Source organism: Pipistrellus hanaki, assembly GCF_964339955.1.
Source record: "Pipistrellus hanaki genome assembly, chromosome: 3".
NCBI classification, from domain to species: Eukaryota; Metazoa; Chordata; class Mammalia; order Chiroptera; family Vespertilionidae; genus Pipistrellus; species Pipistrellus hanaki.
The window spans coordinates 183,298,101-183,315,981 of record NC_140505.1 but is presented as its reverse complement, the minus strand read 5'-3'; the positions used below and the strand labels follow the sequence as shown (position 1 = coordinate 183,315,981).

At 55.6% G+C, this 17,881-nt stretch overlaps 1 protein-coding gene across 2 annotated transcripts; it reads left to right on the top strand.

The window, feature by feature from the left end:
- The first annotated feature begins 2,655 nt into the window (after positions 1-2,655).
- On the top strand, positions 2,656-17,521 carry IFT27 (intraflagellar transport 27). Of its 2 annotated transcripts, XM_084876877.1 has the most exons (7): positions 2,656-3,021; positions 9,531-9,610; positions 9,827-9,886; positions 10,928-10,987; positions 12,480-12,597; positions 13,428-13,537; positions 17,308-17,521. In XM_084876877.1, the coding sequence occupies exons 1-7, from the start codon at positions 2,988-2,990 to the stop codon at positions 17,404-17,406; spliced, it is 561 nt and encodes a 186-aa protein (XP_084733003.1). In that variant the 5' UTR covers positions 2,656-2,987; the 3' UTR covers positions 17,407-17,521. The 2 variants fall into 2 exon arrangements, with proteins under 2 accessions (XP_084733003.1, XP_084733004.1); XM_084876878.1 differs by lacking the exon at positions 10,928-10,987.
- The last annotated feature ends 360 nt before the right edge of the window (positions 17,522-17,881 follow it).

Here is a 17,881-nt window from a genome sequence, read left to right as displayed (position 1 = left end):
CCCCCCCCCCCCAGGTTGAACCAGTCAACAGAGGTTTTCTCTTATGGTTCTGGTGCTTTAAATTTAAGTTTGATGCCAAAATTTGAGAGTTGGGGGGATTTCACACAAAAATCCAGATTCTGGGCTCCACGATGGAAGTTGGGGTTGGCACTTTCCCAGGGCCGTGGTCTGCCAGAGCCTCTGGGGTTCTGTCATCTCGCTGTGGTGGCCCTAGCAGCCGGCACAGTGGCGGGTCCAGGGTAGGCACTCAAGACGAGCTTATTAATGAAACTGTAAAGAATAATCACTCTGGTGATTCAAGAAACACAACAATTCTAAGGGCAGGTGACCCGAGGCTGGTTCTGATTCTGGCCGGCGTGCTGCATGACCTCGGGCTCTCTCTGGACTTCAGCTTCCTTGCCTGTTAAATTGAAGTAATAATAGTTTTCACTTCCCGGGGTCGTTGCATCAAACAAGAGAGAGGATGTGAGGAGCTTAGCACATGCCTGGCATATAACGCTCAATCAGCGTGAACTATTACTGCGAGGAACTCCATCCACAGGGGAGGAACTGTGATGGAGTTTGAGGCAGGAGAGGACCCTGCTGGGGTCAGGGGGTGCTAGACTACCTGTGCTCAATGCCCCAGTTCTGCCTTTCAGTAGCTGTGACCTGGGCATTTGACCTAACCTCATTTGAGCCTCAATTCCCCCACTTACCAACTGGGGATAAGAGAGGGTTATTGTAACTATCAAGTATGGATGTGAGTTTTAAATGAATTAATCCTTTAAAGCACTTACAATGGGGCCAGTATTTAGCAGGTGCTGAACACGTGCCGGCTCTCACTGGTATAGCTGCTCAGAGAGGGTTAGATGAGAATTTCTCAACACCTTTCATGGTTCCAAACTCTCTGGCCGCCTTGAAGCCAATGACTTGTCATGCAGCTGTCACTTAGTTACCGAGAATGTACAGAAGGCCCTTGGGATGAGGGAAGAATTCGTTATACAGGATTTACCATCTCCCTGGAATGATCCAGAATGCTCTCATGATGGTGCTGACTAAAGTCACAAAGCAGCAGCCACGAAAGGTAAAGAGTGGGTGTGGTGCAGAGGAGTGCACCCCACCTGGAGGTGCTATTACCCCCTTACAGGAGGACACGGAGGCTCCAGATGTAGCTCAGTGTCTCTGCTCCATGGAGCTGCCTCAGAGGGCTGACACACTCAAGGGGTCCTTTTCGGGACTAATGGGGTCACAGTGAACAGGAGGGGGAGGCAGGAAGGCCTGGGGTGTCTGGGACAGATGCACATGAGGTCTCCCAAGAAACAAGTAGGTAAGGAGAATGAAGAAGAGACATATTTTAACCAGAACACCAGGAATGCTTCCCAAGAAGAGAAAATTTCAGACAATTTGCATTGTTTTCCTGCGGATTCAGGGCTGAAAGCTTCACAGCCATTTATAGAGGGGAGGTGTGTGTGTGTATGGGGGGGTGTTTATTCCTCTGCACAAGGCTAGTGGCTGCACTGAGACAGAGCAGCTGAGAGAGAGCAAAGCGTCAAGTAACTGAAAGGCATGTGACGGAAGTTCCTGAACACCAGCATCTCCCCTGAGGCTGCTCCTCCCTTTTGGCTCAGCCACATGGATCTGGAAGCAGGAGTGAGAACAGGGTGCCTCTGGCTAACCTGTGTGACCATGATAAACTAAATCCACCCAGATACATTTCTCCCTCCCCATCCCTTCAACTGTTGAGTGTTGAGCACCTACTATGTGCCAGACAGGCACCTGCTTTCTCTTGTAAGCCTCAGGATAACCCCATGAATGGGTTCCGCCCGCCCGGCTTTAAAGATGAGGAAAGAGGCTCAGGGAAGATGGCAGTGACTTCCGTTTGGGTTTCCTAACCGGAGCAGGTGGGACCTCCCTAAGTGACTAGTGTCCTGGATGCTCGCTTCCATTCAATATGCGGTGTGAGACGTTCTTCATTTTACACAGCATAAATGGGCTCAGAGAAAGGTACTTCAAATTTCCCAGTGTAATCACTGCTCCCCTCTCTCCCCCCCAAATCAAAATTCACTGATGCCACTCTAAACACTTCCATATTTTGGAATTTAAAGCGCATATCATCCTTGGGCTTTAAAATAAGATTTCCCCGAAGGATGCGGGGCAAGGACTGGATTTCTAGATGCACCTCGCGGCCGCGCTCCGGGAACCCAGGAACTTGGGGAGCGACAAGAGCCCCCGAGGTATCAAACTCGCCCTAATAAGCTCCGCTTCAGCAACCACGGCCTCGTCTACTGCGCAGGCGCCGCTCCAGCCTCCCGCGCTCTCCGCGGAGCCTCGGCGGGCGAGTCCACATCCGGGAGGGCAGGGGACACGGAGACTCCCCGTTCCTCCCGAAGATGGACCGAGTCACCGTCTCCGCCAATCGGAAAGCTGCTTTTATCCCAGCCCCCGCCGCAAGACCTCTGAGCTGCTTTCCCGAGAACTTTTCGACAGCGCGGAGGAGATAAAATGATTGACATCTCCCACAACCATTCGTCAAGCGGTATAAGCGTGACGAGCAGATACTACTACGAATTGTCTTGCAAGAAAGCTCTTTTAGTCCCGCCCCCTCCTCCCATTGGTCTCAGAAATCCTTCGGGGTGGGAGTTTTTGGTAGCAGCCAATCGAGGGCCAGCGGGAAAGCGGAGGAGGCGGGGCAGGCGGTTGCCGGGCTAGCACGTCCGGCGTGGTGCTTAGCACCCAGGGTTGCGGGTTCGCTCTTCCTGATGGTCCCCATCCGGCGGGGGCCGGGCCGGGAATGGGAGCCGTGCCACCTCGTTGGCACCTTCCAGGCGGCCTGCTGAGGCCTTGAGCGGGTCCCCTCCGGAGCTCCCGTGCGCCCCCGCCCCGACCCCAGCGCCGATAGCCGCCCCTCCCTGTGCAGCCCAACTTTCCCGTCCCCACCGCGGCCGCAGGCCCCAACGCCTCTAGTCTCCCCTCTAACCCGGCCTGGGCCGTGGAGGTGGTTGGTTACCATGGTGAAGCTGGCAGCCAAATGCATTCTGGCAGGTGAGTCTGACATTTACAATGACCGGAGTCCAGAGACCTCAGAAGTTATCGAGAGCTTTTGTTCACGTAAACTGCCCGCCCCCTTTCCCTTTCTCTCTCCCAGATGATGATAGGGTAAATCCCGTTAGCCTGGTAGAATTCTCTTCCAGGGCACATGGCACCTCCGGCTGGTTTCCGTCCCGCTCATACTCTGAGACCACCCTCACCAGTTTGAGCTCTACGGAGGCGGCAAAGATTCCTTAAACATCAGGCTAAGCATACCAGCTAACCCATGTGCTGTACCCCCAAGTTAGGCATCAGTGACGTTGGTGGTCGTTTCTCGTGGGATCTTTTCCTGACCCCACCCCCTCTGATAACAGGGATTAGAGACGGTAGTGTATCGTTGACCAGAGTTTGCAAAAACCGCATGTGTGTTGTCTTTAAAATTCCTGTGCCACCCCACGCTCATGGGGACATACGTGCTGAATCCCCCAAAGGAATGAATATTTTGTTTTGTTGCCTGATGCATCCGAAGCACCCCGAACAACATCTGGAACCTGGGAGGTCCTCAGTGACTATTTGTGGAACGAATGACAATGTGGCGCCCCCATTGGTGGTGCTCTCCTTGGATCAGGCTGGACGTTTAGAAAAACATTTGCCAGGATTCTAGACCTGGGGCCACAGAACACACGTGTGCTTTCCTGAGTCCTCACTGCCTGCCTGGCACACGTGTTTCATTTCACCCTCCCGGTGGCACCCTGGGGACGGGGCTGGATTGTTCTAACCTTCCTGAGGCACTAAGGCGAGGTCACCCCTAGTGAAGGGGGGTCCGAGGAGACCTGCCCACCTCCAAAACTCTTACCCTGTTACTCTTAAACCTGCGGCCTTCCCAGGGTTCCTTGAGCAGCTCAGGAGAGCAGCAGTGAGGAATTATAAAGAGGAAAGAGATTCCTTTTTATCCCCTTTGGTTCATCCCTTGCAGACTGAAAGAGATGATATCTTTGATGACTTTTCTGATTTGGAAATAAAAGGGCCCCACACAAAGATGACGGACAGCAGTAACTCAAATCACACCGAAGCTAAAAGAAATGGATGGTTCTCCAGAGAGGTCTCGGTTTCCAGAGCGCCAGGAGAGGCAGCATTGAGCAAAAGAAATAATTCTGGCTGCACCTCCATTGGCTGAGTCCGCTGGGAAAAAGCACTTCTCTGAGCCTCAGTTTCCTCATGGATATGGAGGGAATGTTTTTATTTTCTGAGGTTAGATTTTTTTTTTTTTAATGGGCTTCTCTCTCTGTTTTTTCTCTCTCTCTCTCTTTTTTTTTTTTTTTCCTCCTCGACTGTTTTTTCTTTTTCTTTTTCATTCAACTTCTACCAGGGAGCTCACTTACGGAGCATTTCCCAGGTGCCAGCATTGTGCTAGACCTCACCGCAGTCAGCTCAATCCTCACACCACTCTGTGGGGTCAGTATTGTTTGTCATCGTCATTTACAGATGGGGCGGCCCAGGCCCAGAGAGGTTAAGACACTTGCCGTGGGTCACACAGCTGGATGTGGCTGAGCTGGGGCTTGTTCTTAGCCCCGAGCTGTACTTTCTTCGGGTCTAGATTCTATGCGCTTTATTCTTCTTTACACCTCCTCCCTCAGGTACTGTTTCACCTGATTTCAACCACTGCTGAGTGATTCCTAAACTTGAACCTCGCTCTCACTCTACAGCCCCCTTTCAAAGCCTCCAGGGTATCTCCTCTTGGAAGTTTCCGGAACCAGAGTCCTCAGTACAGCGAGTCAGCTCCACCCCACCCCACCTCACACATGCCCCTCTCGGTTTTCCTTTGCTTTACCCCCACAGGCCTACTGTTTCAATTGAGTGAATCTGCTGGGGGTTTTTTATCTCACAATTTAAGTGCTTATTCATTCAACAGATTTTTATTGAGCATCTATTACATGTAAGTCACCATCAAGGTGTGGTGGGAATACAAGGGTGAGCCAGGACAGCCCCTACACTCCAGGAAGCGCTGCTGTGCACATGATACCTTGCAGTGTGGCACTCAGAAGGGAATGCCCTCTGTGTGCTAGATAGCAGAGCGATTCCTCAAGCACAGCTGCTGTTGTGCTGGCTCAGCTCAGGAGGGAAAACAGCACTTGATTTTTATCTCCATGTTATTTACTTTAAAAATAACTTAATTGTTATTCAACATACACCAGGCACTGTACATATCAACTCATTCAATCCTCACAACAATTCTGTGAAACAGGTTCTGTTATGCCCATTTTGCAGATGGCACAACTGAGGCCCAGAGAGATTGCTGCCCCACGGACACATAGCTGGTAATAATGGAGCTGGAGGGAGTAGGTATGATAATACCGTGTTTCCCCGAAAATAAGACATCCTCCGAAAATAAGACCTAGCGCATGGAAAGATAAGACATCCCCTGAAAATAAGACCTAGCGCAACTTTGGGAGAAAAAATTAATATAAGACACTGTCTTATTTTCGGGGAAACAGGGTAGTTCTGACATCAGGTCTCCTGCTAGCAGCAGTGAGCATATTAGCCGCACAGATACAGACAAAGGCCGGAGAGGTGACCTTCGGAGGCTGTGTAAGAAGGACACTGAGCTTGGCCTGGCAGAGAATGGGCAGGATTTGGACTTGGATTGGGGAGACCTGGCAGGTTGTATTCTGGCAGGTTGTATTCGAAGGATTTTCAGAGAGCAAGAGAACAAGTATACAGATACCGAATGATAATGTACACCTGAAGCTTGCATAATGTCATTAACAATGTTCCTGCATTAAAAAAAGGAACATATATATTAGTTACTGTGTTTACACACAGAGAGAATAAGAGTGCAGAGCCAGGGTTTTGTGAAAGGGAGAGTTGGAGGGCGACTGGAAGGGGGCAGGGGTTGACCGAGAGGAGGGTGTGTGGGAGGAGTCCTCGGTGGGCTTGGTGTGAGAGCAGCAGGGTGGAAGGTTATGTAATGAGGGTCCATCCGCTGATGCTGAGCTCAGGGTGGGCTGGAGCAGGGAGAAGAGAGGCCTGCTGGGAAGTTTTTCAGGCAAGACCAGCCAAGAAAACAGAAAACACATTAGGCATTTCAACAGAGAATTGGTTCAGCAGGTGCTGAAGCCCTAAAAAAACAAGAGGAAAACACTGAGATGACACAGAACCAGTCGAGAGAGGCGGGGCTGCCGGGAGCTGGAAGCAGAACCCCGCGGAGCAGGAGCAGACCTCTGAGGAGGCTGCCCACTCGGTGGTGCCTCGGGGATTCGGGCACCAGCGTGGCAGGCCATCCGTGGCACAGATCACGGACCCACTACCCACCAGCCGGGACAGGACCCAGCCGGTTTCAGACCATCTGGGGTCTGTGTCCTGAGACCATTCTGGTACCTCAGTGTTACTGGGGCCAGGCAGGCGCAGACCTGCTCCCTGTCCCGGTGCGAGGGTTTCATGGGGACATGAATCCATCATGGAGACCTGGACGATGAGAGGGGACAGCAGGGCAGCAGGAGCCCCGCCCCAGGGCTGGGGAACAGGGAAGAGGGGGTCCTCGGGACCCCAAACTCAGGAGGACCCTGGGGAGCTGAGAGGTCACCTCTGAGGAGGGGCCCCTGGTGTCTCTGGGGGGTGTAATAAGCCTGGAGGTAGCAGCTAACTAGTGCTCCTGCGGTGAAGGCCATGGCCAGCTGCTGCTAAGAGAAATGACAAGCGGATGCAAGGAGCCAGTCCCTTCCCCCACCCACCCTCCCCGTCTGTCTCTAGAGCCGAGTTCGCATTGTCCCGGCCCCAGCATCACAGGGCAGGGCCCGGATAGATGGGTTAGGGCTGCCACCAGCCCCGTGTGGGGTAACTGGGGCAGTGGGCAGTGACAGTCGTGTAGCTGGGATGAAGAGGAGAGGGGTTGAGCGCGGGAGGAGGAGGAGTCAGAGGTGAGTGGGTGGAGTCCGGGGACAGTGAGAGTGAGTGGTGACATCACTAACAGAACAGGTGAGATGGGGTGGGTGAGACACAACCTGACCCTCACAGTAGATGAACTGGGACTGAGTGAAGGCCCATCATTGCTCAGGAGGGGCAGTCAGGGGAGTGAGTAAAGGGGACAGAGTAGATGGGGACAGAGGGCCAAGGACAGCCCCCCGGGGTGCTCACGTCTGGGAGGCAGGAGAACCAGGCCAGTGCAGGTCACCAGGGCAACCAGGCCAGAGGGCTCAGGAAGGAGGCGCTGCCTCATCCCTCAGGCCTCGAGCGGGAGGACTGAGAAGAGACCTTGGGGCTTGGCCATTCAGAGGTCACCCCTGCGTTGTGCCTTTGCAGATGTCACCCTCCCACCAAGAGGGCCCCTCCCTGGCATCACCGGCTCAGCCCGCCCCTGGGAAGTCTGCCCACTAGTGAGACCGCTCCCTCTTTCCTCGATGTGCCCGATGCCCAACACCCGGGTTCTCAGCTCCTGCGCTCGAATTTACACTTGTCATCTTGGTGCTCTTTCTCCGCGCTGTGCCCAGATCCCTGCTCAGCCGACACAGCCCGAGTGCGGGTGACTGACTGGCAGGCGGGAGAAAGAAAAATGAAATTAACCCGAAAAATCTGTGGGGAATTTCACAAGCCGAGGAGCCCATTTCAGCTGGTTCAGAAGCCCGAATGGAGCGGGGAGGGTGGGTGCAGCCCAAAGGCAGGGGGAATGGTGAGCTCTCTGCTCGCAGAGCGCGGGTTCCGGTGACTCCAGCCTGGGGTCGCCCCCGTGTCCTGGAAGGCTGAGTGATGGGGGCTGGGGTCATGTCAAAAATGGTCAGAAGGCCCCTGAGCTGGAGGAGGGGAGGGGTCTGGCCCAGAGAACACGGTGTTGGAACCCGAGGGCGGTGACTCGGCTGGGCCTCTGTCTCTCCATCCGTCACAGGAGGTGAATGATGGGAGGTCACTGATGAGAGTATGAATGGGCTCAGCAGGGCGGATCACCTGCGTTGATTTCCTCACCTCTGTTGGTAAGATGTGGTGGCAAATAGGAAAGCAAGAGCTGGATAGCTCACCCAAACCTGGAGGAATTAACATGAAATGCAATGCCATGAGCAGGCAAGTCATTGTCTCACAAGAGAAAATTATAGGTGAGAAAAGTCAAAACCGAGAAGCAAACAGATAACTATCTGGTGCCAGATGGGTACTAGGTTTCTCGGGGTGACCACCTGGTAAGTTATATAATGTCTCATCACTGAAACCAATGTGATGATGTGTGCCAACTGGAATTGAGAAATAAATGGTTTAAAGTTTGGTTTTTGTTTTTTGTTTTTAATGAAAGTAAACAGCATAAGGCTATGGGGAAATCAAGAAAAAGCATCGAAACTGCTGTAAATAGGGAGTGAATGTGAAGAGTATGCAAGTCAGGGACTCGTGAAAAGGCGGCCTGGGAGGGGGTGGAATCAGGGTAAGACTCCAGGTGAGGGAGGAGGTGTTGCAAATGGAAACAGCCTGGCCCCAAAGGAGGCCGGGCAGAGCCGTGGGTGGGAAAGTGGGAGGAAACAGGGCATTGAGGATGGGCACGGCCTGCCACCCGCACCCTTGGGCACAGGAGGAACTCCAGATTAAACTGCCCCCAGCGTTCTTATGAGAAGTCCAGGGCTCAGACAGACTGGGACATACACCTTGAGTTTTGAGGAACTGGTTTGTGGGGTTTCCGACCAACCAAGGAAGGCCGGGGAGATAGCCCCATGGGTGGCGGCGAGCTTGGAGAAGCCAGTGGCCATTGCAGATGGACGTGGCCCTGGGAAGATGGGCCCCAGTGGTCACAGATGGGCAGGCCAAATGGAGGGCAGCATCACCTGGAAATGGTTTCAAGGTGGCATCGTTTTGTTTTTCATAAATGCAGAAACTCTCAACTCCCACCCCCACAACAAAACAAAACAAAAAAACAACGGTTCAGGGTCCTGAAACTCTGGACGCTCTAAACCGCATGTGTCAAACACAAGGCCCGCGGGCCAAATCCAGCCCGCCAGGCCTTGCAATGTGGCCCGCACCGCGCTGTCATCACTGCACTCCGCTGTCAGTTTATGACATTGTCAGTTTATGACTGTTCAGTAAACCATTCGGCCCGTGATTTAGGCTGGATTTTAGATTTTGGCCCCTTCTCTGATTGAGTTCGACACCCCTACTCTAAACTCAGATCGGTTTAGTCAGCTGAGCTTATCGGTCTGTGCCTGGTCACACCTGTTTACCTTCAAGACTTAAAGTGACAGGTTCTCCCACAGGGTATGTCCCCAGTGCTCAGCCCTCCGGAAGCTGCCGCAGCCCGGGTCCGATCTTTTGGACGAGGGCTTAGCCTTGGAGAACCGTGACTGGCCAGCGTGCGTTTGGGAGATTGGTCTCCTGGGCCCGCTGCCCTGCCCGTGACCTCAGAGCGCGTGCCCAGGAGAATCGAGCACATTTTCTCTGAAAACGCGGTGAAGTTCGGGGCTTTCTCTGAAAACGCGGTGAAGTCCAGCTTTGTGGAGGGGGAGCCCGCGCTCAGGCGGGGGTGGCAGAGATGCTCTTCGTGTGCTCTGTCCCCACAGGGGACCCCGCCGTGGGCAAGACCGCCCTGGCGCAGATCTTCCGCAGCGACGGGGCCCACTTCCAGAAGAACTACACCCTGGTGAGACGCCGAGGCCGCGGGCCGGGGCGATAACCCAGCCGGTGGTGCTGTCACCACGCACAGCCCGCTCTGGGCGGGAGCGGGACGAGCCTCCTGGGCGGTCCTCTGGCTTCTGCACCGCCAGGGAGTCCGGGGCACAAGCACTTCCGTGGGGGATGTGACCTGGACCCGCCCCTTGGGGCCCCTGACACGCGTGTTCTTGGTTTTCCTCGGCAGACAACCGGGGTGGACTTGGTGGTGAAGACGCTGCCAGTTCCTGACACGGGGGACAGTGTGGTAAGTAGTGCCCTGCGCTGGGCCCAGGGCCCCGGGTCACCGTCGTCCTCCGTCTGAGAGACGGGCTGCGAGGCCTTGTCCTGGACGCGTTGAGTGTGGGGACAGCGCTGCGGACAGGAAAGCATTCGAGGGCGAGGAAGTAAGACTGACATAGGGGCCTTGCCCTCACAACTGACCTGTCAAGATTCTCAGCCTGCCTCCCCCTGTGGGAATCCACACCTAAAGTGGAATTGCAAGATGCTGTTTGTACACGTGTGCTTCCCGGGGAGGGGGTTTAAGAGTCACCAGGTTCTTAAAGAGGCCCATGAGCCAAACCATTTTAACTCCCCGACACAGTGGGAAGTGCGCAGGCCACAGTGGGACTCAGATGGCAGCTCTGATATGGACAGCATGTGGGGGGGGGGGGGATCGGAATCCAGCCAGGAGGGGGCTGAAGGGGGAAGTTGAGGGGGGCTTTCTGGGCAACAGCGTTGCGGAGGGGGTCTCCCACAGGCCGGCTGAGGTCTGGGCGGGGCCAGGAGGGGTCCTCCGTGTCCTCCTCAGAACCGCACCTGAGCCATCGGAGGGACGAGGCTGTCCTACTTTCCGCACCTTCCCGGGCCTCCTCGGTGACCTCCTTTAGGAAGGATGGTTTTAAGGTTTGAAAATCAATTTGGTTAACAAAGTGCAGGATGACCTTTGGAAGGCAGAGCACTTGTCAGCCTGCTTAGCATTCTGTTCCGCCAGGTGGGCAGGCAGCTTGTTCCTGGTAGTTCTGCACTCGAGGTTAGCGGAGGTGAGCCGCGCGGAAAGTGCTGGCTGGGTGGGAAACCGCGCCTCCCAGGGCCTGGAGGTGGTTCCTCTCCCCATCTCAGGCCTCCTTGTGCCCCAGGGCGGGGGCGGTGCAGCCTCTGAATGTGTACAAGCACCTCACCCCGAAGCCAGGTCAGCACTGAGCCGAGGGCAGTGCCGCTGGCTTGTAGCCATTGCCCCCTCCTCGTCCCCCCACCCCCAACCCCGTCCATGTGTGGACACTCTTGGGACGCGCCTTTCTGATTCTAGGAGCTCTTCATTTTTGACTCCGCTGGCAAGGAGCTGTTTTCGGAAATGCTGGATAAGTTGGCAAGTAGCCTGCGGTTTTACTTCCTAGCACCCCTCCCGCCCAAGGTCCCCCCTGCGCCCCTCTCCCAGAACGCCACTGCACTCTGGCTGCCGAGGGGAGCTATGGTGGTCTTTTTGTAAGGGCACCGCTTCCAGCCTTGGGCCTTGTGGCCTGGCAAACAAGCGTGGCTCCTGCACGTGCTTCCCGCCAGCCCCCAGCTCTGAGGGGCCGGGTCCCCACTGCGCCCGAGCTGTGTGGCTCAGTCCTCAAGGGGGGGAGGGGGGGCATCAGAGGCCCCACCCTGAGGCTCACCTTCTAGGCCCACACCCTGGCCCCATGGGCTGGGCTGGGGTGAGCCCGCTGCCCAGGGCTCCCAAGCGCACCCAGCCATCCTCTCAGGCCCAGCCCTCTGTTCCTTCCCAGGCAGCGGCTCCGCCGATCTGGGCCAGCAGCTAATTAGAAGGGTTCCGCTCCCCAGAGCCCTCCCTGCCTTCCCAAGAACGGCTGCATTTTAATAGAAGCTGTTTCCTGTCCCCTTTGGGGTTGTTGTCTTAGCAAAACAGATCCAATGATGGTGAGTTCACACAGGACTGGCTTCACGCATCAGCTCATGCTCACCACATGCCGACCTACTGTGTGCATGGCCTGACGCCGGCAGCGGGAGGACGTGCTTGGCAGTCAGGGCCACGAGCAGCGCACACCCTGACTCCAGCTCCGTCCTGGGGCTGCCCTGGGCCCCTGGCTGAGGCCTGGAGGAAGAAGGTGCCCCTGCATGCTCCTGGGGACGGGGCTGAATGCAGGTTCCTGAGCTAGTCTGTGCAGTGAAGGTGTGAGGGAATCATCGTTTAGTGCTGCCGCCCTGGAGGCCCTGGGGGTAGGGAGGTGAGCCCTCCAGAGCGACTCTGGGCTGACCTTCCAAGGAAGACTGGAGGAAAAAGCATTCTCCCTTAAATCTGGGAGGTCCCAACACCCCAGAAATAACCCAGGCTTTCACTGCGCTGGGTGGGGTCCCCAGGGACCAGCGTGTGGCCACAGTCACATGCCTCACAGCCTGAGCAGGGCTGCCGAGCAGCAGGTGCGCCAGCCTGCACAACAGTGGGCCATCCGTCAGGATGAGCGGGCTGAGGCCCTGAGGCCAGTGGCAGGCGAAGCGCCTCCCGGTGGAGAGAAGCTGACAGCACATCTGACCTGGGCAAGGCGGTCCCCTCACTGCACTGCACAGCAGGCCGCTGAGAGCACCCAGCGGAGAGCCTGGCACTGATTACACTCAAGCCCCGGACTTCATCGCTGCACCCTCCCCACCGCACCCTCCCCAGCCGCCCTCAGGCCCCGCCTCCCATTCATCCTTTGAGCAAACTGGTTTCTTCTGTGGCCCAGTGGTCTGACTCACATCCCCTGGACAGTTTGTCATCTCCCTTCGTCCACACGTCCCTCCCAGAAAACTGGCCAAACCTGCCAGCCGAGAAGTCACTTTCTCTGCCACTGACTTGTCATCCTGTCCCTCTTGCCCAGTGGGAGAGTCCCAACGTCCTGTGCCTCGTCTACGACGTGACCAATGAGCAGTCCTTCCTCAACTGCGGCAAGTGGCTGGAGAAGGCGCGGGCCCAGCTGCCAGGCACCTCCCTCCCAGGTAGGAGCTGCGGCGTCGGGTTTGCTTACAGTGAACCCCAGAGCACAGGTCAGTGCAGACCTGGCTGTGGGTGTACAGAGGGGTGCCCTGGGCTCTGAGCCTGAGGGTGCACCCACCTCCGAGTCTGTAAACGGGCACGATGACACCCACCGTGCAGGGTTGGGGAGACTCCGGCGGCAAAGGGGAAGGGGCTGTGCCAGGAAGGTGAGGCGTCACCTCTGGAAAGCCAGCCCAGGAAGAACGCGCTGTCTCCTGGGGGGGGCGCAGAGGGGGGGCACGAGTAAACACGCAGGCCCTGCTGTCACTCCTGAATGCTTTAAATCAATTTATGTTTCATCCTTCTGTGAGATCAACAAATCCTCCTCATTACGGACCAGGAAAAACGCTCTCCAGAGACAGGCTCAAAAATTAGCTGCGGCGGCTGCAGCTGGGGACAGAACTAAATTACCTCCGAGTCCCTGACTCGGAGCCCAGTCCGTAGATTAGTATTAATGACCATTTTTAAAGTTTGCTCCATGAGCTAGGAATCTATCGCAAATGCTCGCATCAATTCGGCCCTCGCCTGCCGGGGCACTGCAGCCTGCAGGGGACAAGGCAGATGGATCCACGGGAGTCTAGAAAAAGGGCCGAGCGGAAGCTGTGGGGAAAGCAGAGCTCGCCCTGCGGTGGCCTTAGGGTCAACATCGGAGTGTCCCTGTCTTGCTCACCACCTCAGACCAGGCACCTCGCGGGCGATCTTTTCCCTGAAGTCTCTCTGCTTGCTCTCTTCCCTCCGGCTGCCTCCCAGGCTGCCAGCTAAATGCCATGCTGCGGCTGTTTCTTCTGAGCAGGTGTGCTGGTGGGCAACAAGACAGACCTGGTCAGCAGACGCGCTGTGGAAGCGGCGCAGGCCCAGGCGTGGGCTCTGGGCCAAGGCCTGGAGTGCTTTGAAACGTCTGTGGTAAGTAGCCACGTGCTCGGCAGCCAATGGGGAGGGGCCTCTGCTTGAGGCGGGTTCTCACGTGACCTCACGTGCGTCGAGTTGTAACCCCGCCATATGCACAGGGGAGTTAGGAACGGGTGTTTACGTTCTCAGCCCAAGGTCATTTCTCAGTGTAGCCAGAGTCACTTGTGCTTTTCAATAAAGCAGATGAGCCAGCCCCGGAAAAGCCGTATCTCAGGGAGGAAGACAAGCCGATTGTGTTCAGGTACAGTGATGCTTGACGTTTGCACGAGACGCTGTGAGTTACGTGCTGTTGGGACGTTACTTAACAGCTCCCGTTCAGCCCCGTGCGCCAGGGGCTGGTCCCCCAGTTCCTACTTCCATGTGGGAGAGGTGAAGTGACTTGTCCAAGGTCACGTGACTAGTAGAGGGTGGAGTCAGCATTGGGATCCATAGTATCTGACTCCCATAAGTGCTCCCTGTCCCACCTACTGCAGCTCCCCGGTGACTCCAGACTGCCCCCCAGAGGGTCAGCAGGAGCCCTCAGAAGGGGGACAGTCCGAGTGATTTGTTACCGCACCCCCCGTACACACACTTCAGGATTCATCTGTTTGGTGCTAGCAAACCCCCTTCCTGTGTTGGGAGTTTGAGGTCCCAGCCTCCCTGTGACTAGGGTGCAGGCGTGTGACCCAGGTGGTGTCAATCAGACGTGCTCGTGTGTCACTTTTCTACAGAGCCAGCAGCAGCCTCGCCGGGATTGCTGGCAGACTTGTAGGTCTGGCACATGGTGGTGGTAACATGGACCTCACCCGGCCATGTGGCCCCTGGACCAGATTCTTTGGCTCCAAAAGTCAGTGGGCTAATTAATAAATAGCCTGGAGGTTGTTTTTTTTGTGTTATTTTTTTAAATATATTTTATTGATTTTTCACAGAGAGGAAAAGAGAGGGACAGAGAGCTAGAAACCTCGATGAGAGAGAATCATCAATCAGCTGCCTCCTGCACACACACACACACACCCCGGGATGTGCCGGCAACCAAGGTACATGCCCTTGACCGGAATCGAACCCGGGACCCTTCAGTCCGCAGGCCGACGCTCTGTCCACTGAGCCAAACCGGCCTCGGCTGGAGGTTGTTTTTACTTAAAATGTACTTAAGCCACGGGCACTTCTGTTGCACCTACGAAACTTGGCAGACGATGCTGTCCAGGGGCATGTGGATGGGAACTTTAACACCCTCCTCCCCGCCCCCGCAAAGGCGTGCTTCCTTAACACAGTAAGCCCCATGTCCGTCACCGGGACCGGCACTACATTTTCCATCCGGAAGACAAAACCGGCCGGGCGTTTCACGTGTGAAGGAGCGCTTAGCCCGGCAGGTGCTCTGAGCTCCCACCGTGAGAGCAGGTCTAGCTGTGGGTCGTCGGCATGTTACCTAACCTATCTGTGCCTCGGGCCCCTCACCTGTCCGGTGGGGATAATTAGCCATAAGCCATGCCCCACGTTGAGTAGCAGGCGTGCGAGTGGAGTCAGATGGCGAACATAGAACACTGAGACCGAGTCTGGTGCTCAGCAAACCCGCTGTGCCCGGGAGCTTTCTAACGTGTAAATATTTCCCTCGGCATCTTATTTATACCACATTACCTACTAAATCCTTTAATTCTTAGGCAGTGCAAACATCAATGCCACCCTTGCCTCCGACCCAGTCATCACAAATGCCAAATTAACGAAGCTCAAAGTGGCAAGCTTTTCCTGTGTAGACGGGTGTTTACGCAGTGCGCCTTTGAGCTGTACTGCCCACAGCCGACAACACTTTAGTGTTCCCCTCCCAACATCCCCACTGGTGAAACTGCCTCCTCACCCCATGTGCCATGCTCCCCGGAACTCCTGACGGAACTCAGAAAGGAACCCCAGGGGCACTGGTCGGTGGGTTTGCACGCTGCCCGGTGTTTGTTGCCGCCCTGTGGGCGCGGGGGCTATAAATTGTGCCTGCAGAGCTGCCGTTTAGCACTTGGTATTAACTGTGCGCGTTAACTAGTCCCCCCTGAGGCAGCTCGGTTAAGGAAGCTGTAATTAAACAGGAAATATAACAACTCGGAGGCACCGGCAAGTCTTGACGCCAAGGCCGTCTCCTCTCTCCCTAATGTACCGCAATCGTCTGGCAAACCTGATGGCGGGCCTGTGTGTTTGCTTGCCTTGCTTTTGTTGTTTTTAATCCCATCCCAGAACTTACTCATCTTTTTTTTTTTTTTAATGTTTTGATTTTTTTAAGAGAGGAAGGGGAAGGGAGAAAGATAGAAACATAGATATGAGAAACATCAATTGGCTGTCTCCTCCACACCCCCTCCTGGGTATCAAGCCCAGGTGCGTGGGACAACGCTCAGTCCTTTGAGCCACGGGGTAAAACTTATCTTAAAACTGGAAGTGGATACCTTCTGACCACCTGCACTCGATTGGCAACCACCAATCGTCGCTCTGTATCTGTGAGGTCTGTTTTTGTAGACTCCACACACATGGGAGATCACACCGTATTTGCCGTTCTCTAGCTTATTTCACTTAGCGCAACGCTGATTTCCACGGTGACTGCCCCAGTTTGCAATCCCACCAGCGGCGCACAATCCCCTTCCTCCACATCCTCCACACTTGTTACTTCTCTTCCTTTTGATGAGCCCTTCTAACAGCCGAGGTGAGAAGTCACTGTGGTTTTGATTCGCAGCCCTGATTGGTGATGCTGAGCACGTTTTCATATGCCTGTTGGCCATTTGAATATTTTCTTTGAAAAAATGTCTGCTCAGGTCTTCTGCCCATTTTTTTTTTTTTATCAGGTTATTTGTGCTTTTGCTATTGAGTTGTCTGAGTTGTATATTTTGGATGTTAACTCCTTCGCAGATGTGTGGTTTGCAAATATTTTCTCCCATTCCGTGGGTTACCTTTTCATTTAGTTGATGGTTCCTCTTGCAGAAGCTTTTTACTTTAATGTAGAACTACTTGTTGATTTTTGCTTTTACTTCTGCATTTGGTGTTATTTCCATAAAATCATTGCCAAGATTGATGTCAGGGAGCTTTTTCCCAATGTTTTCTTCTGGGAGTTTTCTGGTTTCAGCTTCGGGGAGAGGGGAGAGAGGAATGAGGGGCTTGGGTCTCTGTTGCCGCCTCCTGTGGCCCCTCAGGACTTGCCAGGCGTCTCAGCCGGATGCCCTGTGAGCACTTAGAGATGGGCTTTCCCTGCGCCCGCCAGGGAGCTCTCACCTGCAGCCTCCTGCTGGCAGGTGATACCCCTGCAGGCTGGGCTCCCTCCTCCCCCTCCTGCAGCCTCCGGTCTGGCGGTCCCTGGTTCTAGCGGTTCCTGGCTGGCTGTTCTTGTGGGGACCCACCCTCCTGGAAGTGGTCCCTGCAGAGTCCTGTTAAGACAGGAGGGAAATGCCACAGCACAACCCTGACTTGGGGGTAGGAGGGTCCATCCTGTCTGCCTTCCCTCAGGGGTGTGGGGTCCTTGCTGTCTGTTATTTTGTGTGGCCTCTGGGGCCTCGGTCAGAGCCAAAGAAGTCTCCTTTCACTCCCTGTCTCATGGAGTGAGAGTGGCTGAAGCCGGGCTCTGTAGGAGCAGACCTGGGTTCAAGCCCAGCTCCGCCGCAGACAGGTGTGTGGCTCTGGGCACAGTTTCCTCGGTAAAGCAGCCTCCCCAGGTGGTGTGAATGCGAAACGAGGCAAGTGTGCGTGGCCCCGATGTGAGTGAGAGTGCGTGCTGGCTCCGATGCCCCACACAGCGCGACCTCCCCGACCTGTCTCCACAGAAGGAGATGGAAAACTACGAGGCCCCCTTCCGGTGCCTGGCCCGGCAGTTCCACCAGCTGTACCGGGAGAAGCTGGAGGTTTTCCACGCGCTGGCGTGAGGCTGGCGCTGCGGGCGTGTGCGGCGGCTCTGGCTCCGTGGAGACGAGAGAAGATGGCATTGCCTCGGCCCCTCACCTGTTGTGACAGCTTCAAATAAAATGAGAAAACGTACAAGCGGCAGCTCCTTCCGCTCTTGGCCAGGGCAGGCCTGGTGCCATTTTGCACTTTGGCTGCTGGTTCCAGAGCAGCCTGGGAGCCAGGCGGGGGGCGGGGGACAGGGGATGGGGGTGGGGGGGGTCGGGACTGGCAGGCCTCCTGTGGGGGCAGGCACTGTGGGGGCGCCTTTCCCTGAGAGCAGCCCCACATCGTGCTGGGACTGCTGACACTCTGCTGCAGTTGAGATCTCTGCGTGGAACTTGCCAGGGGGCGGAGGGCCCCTCCTGAGTCTTTGCTGACTGTTCCTTATCCAGAGGCCTGGGCTGCCGCGCAGGGGCCACTGTCACCGGCAGAACAGCGCCCTCTGCCGGCCGCCCT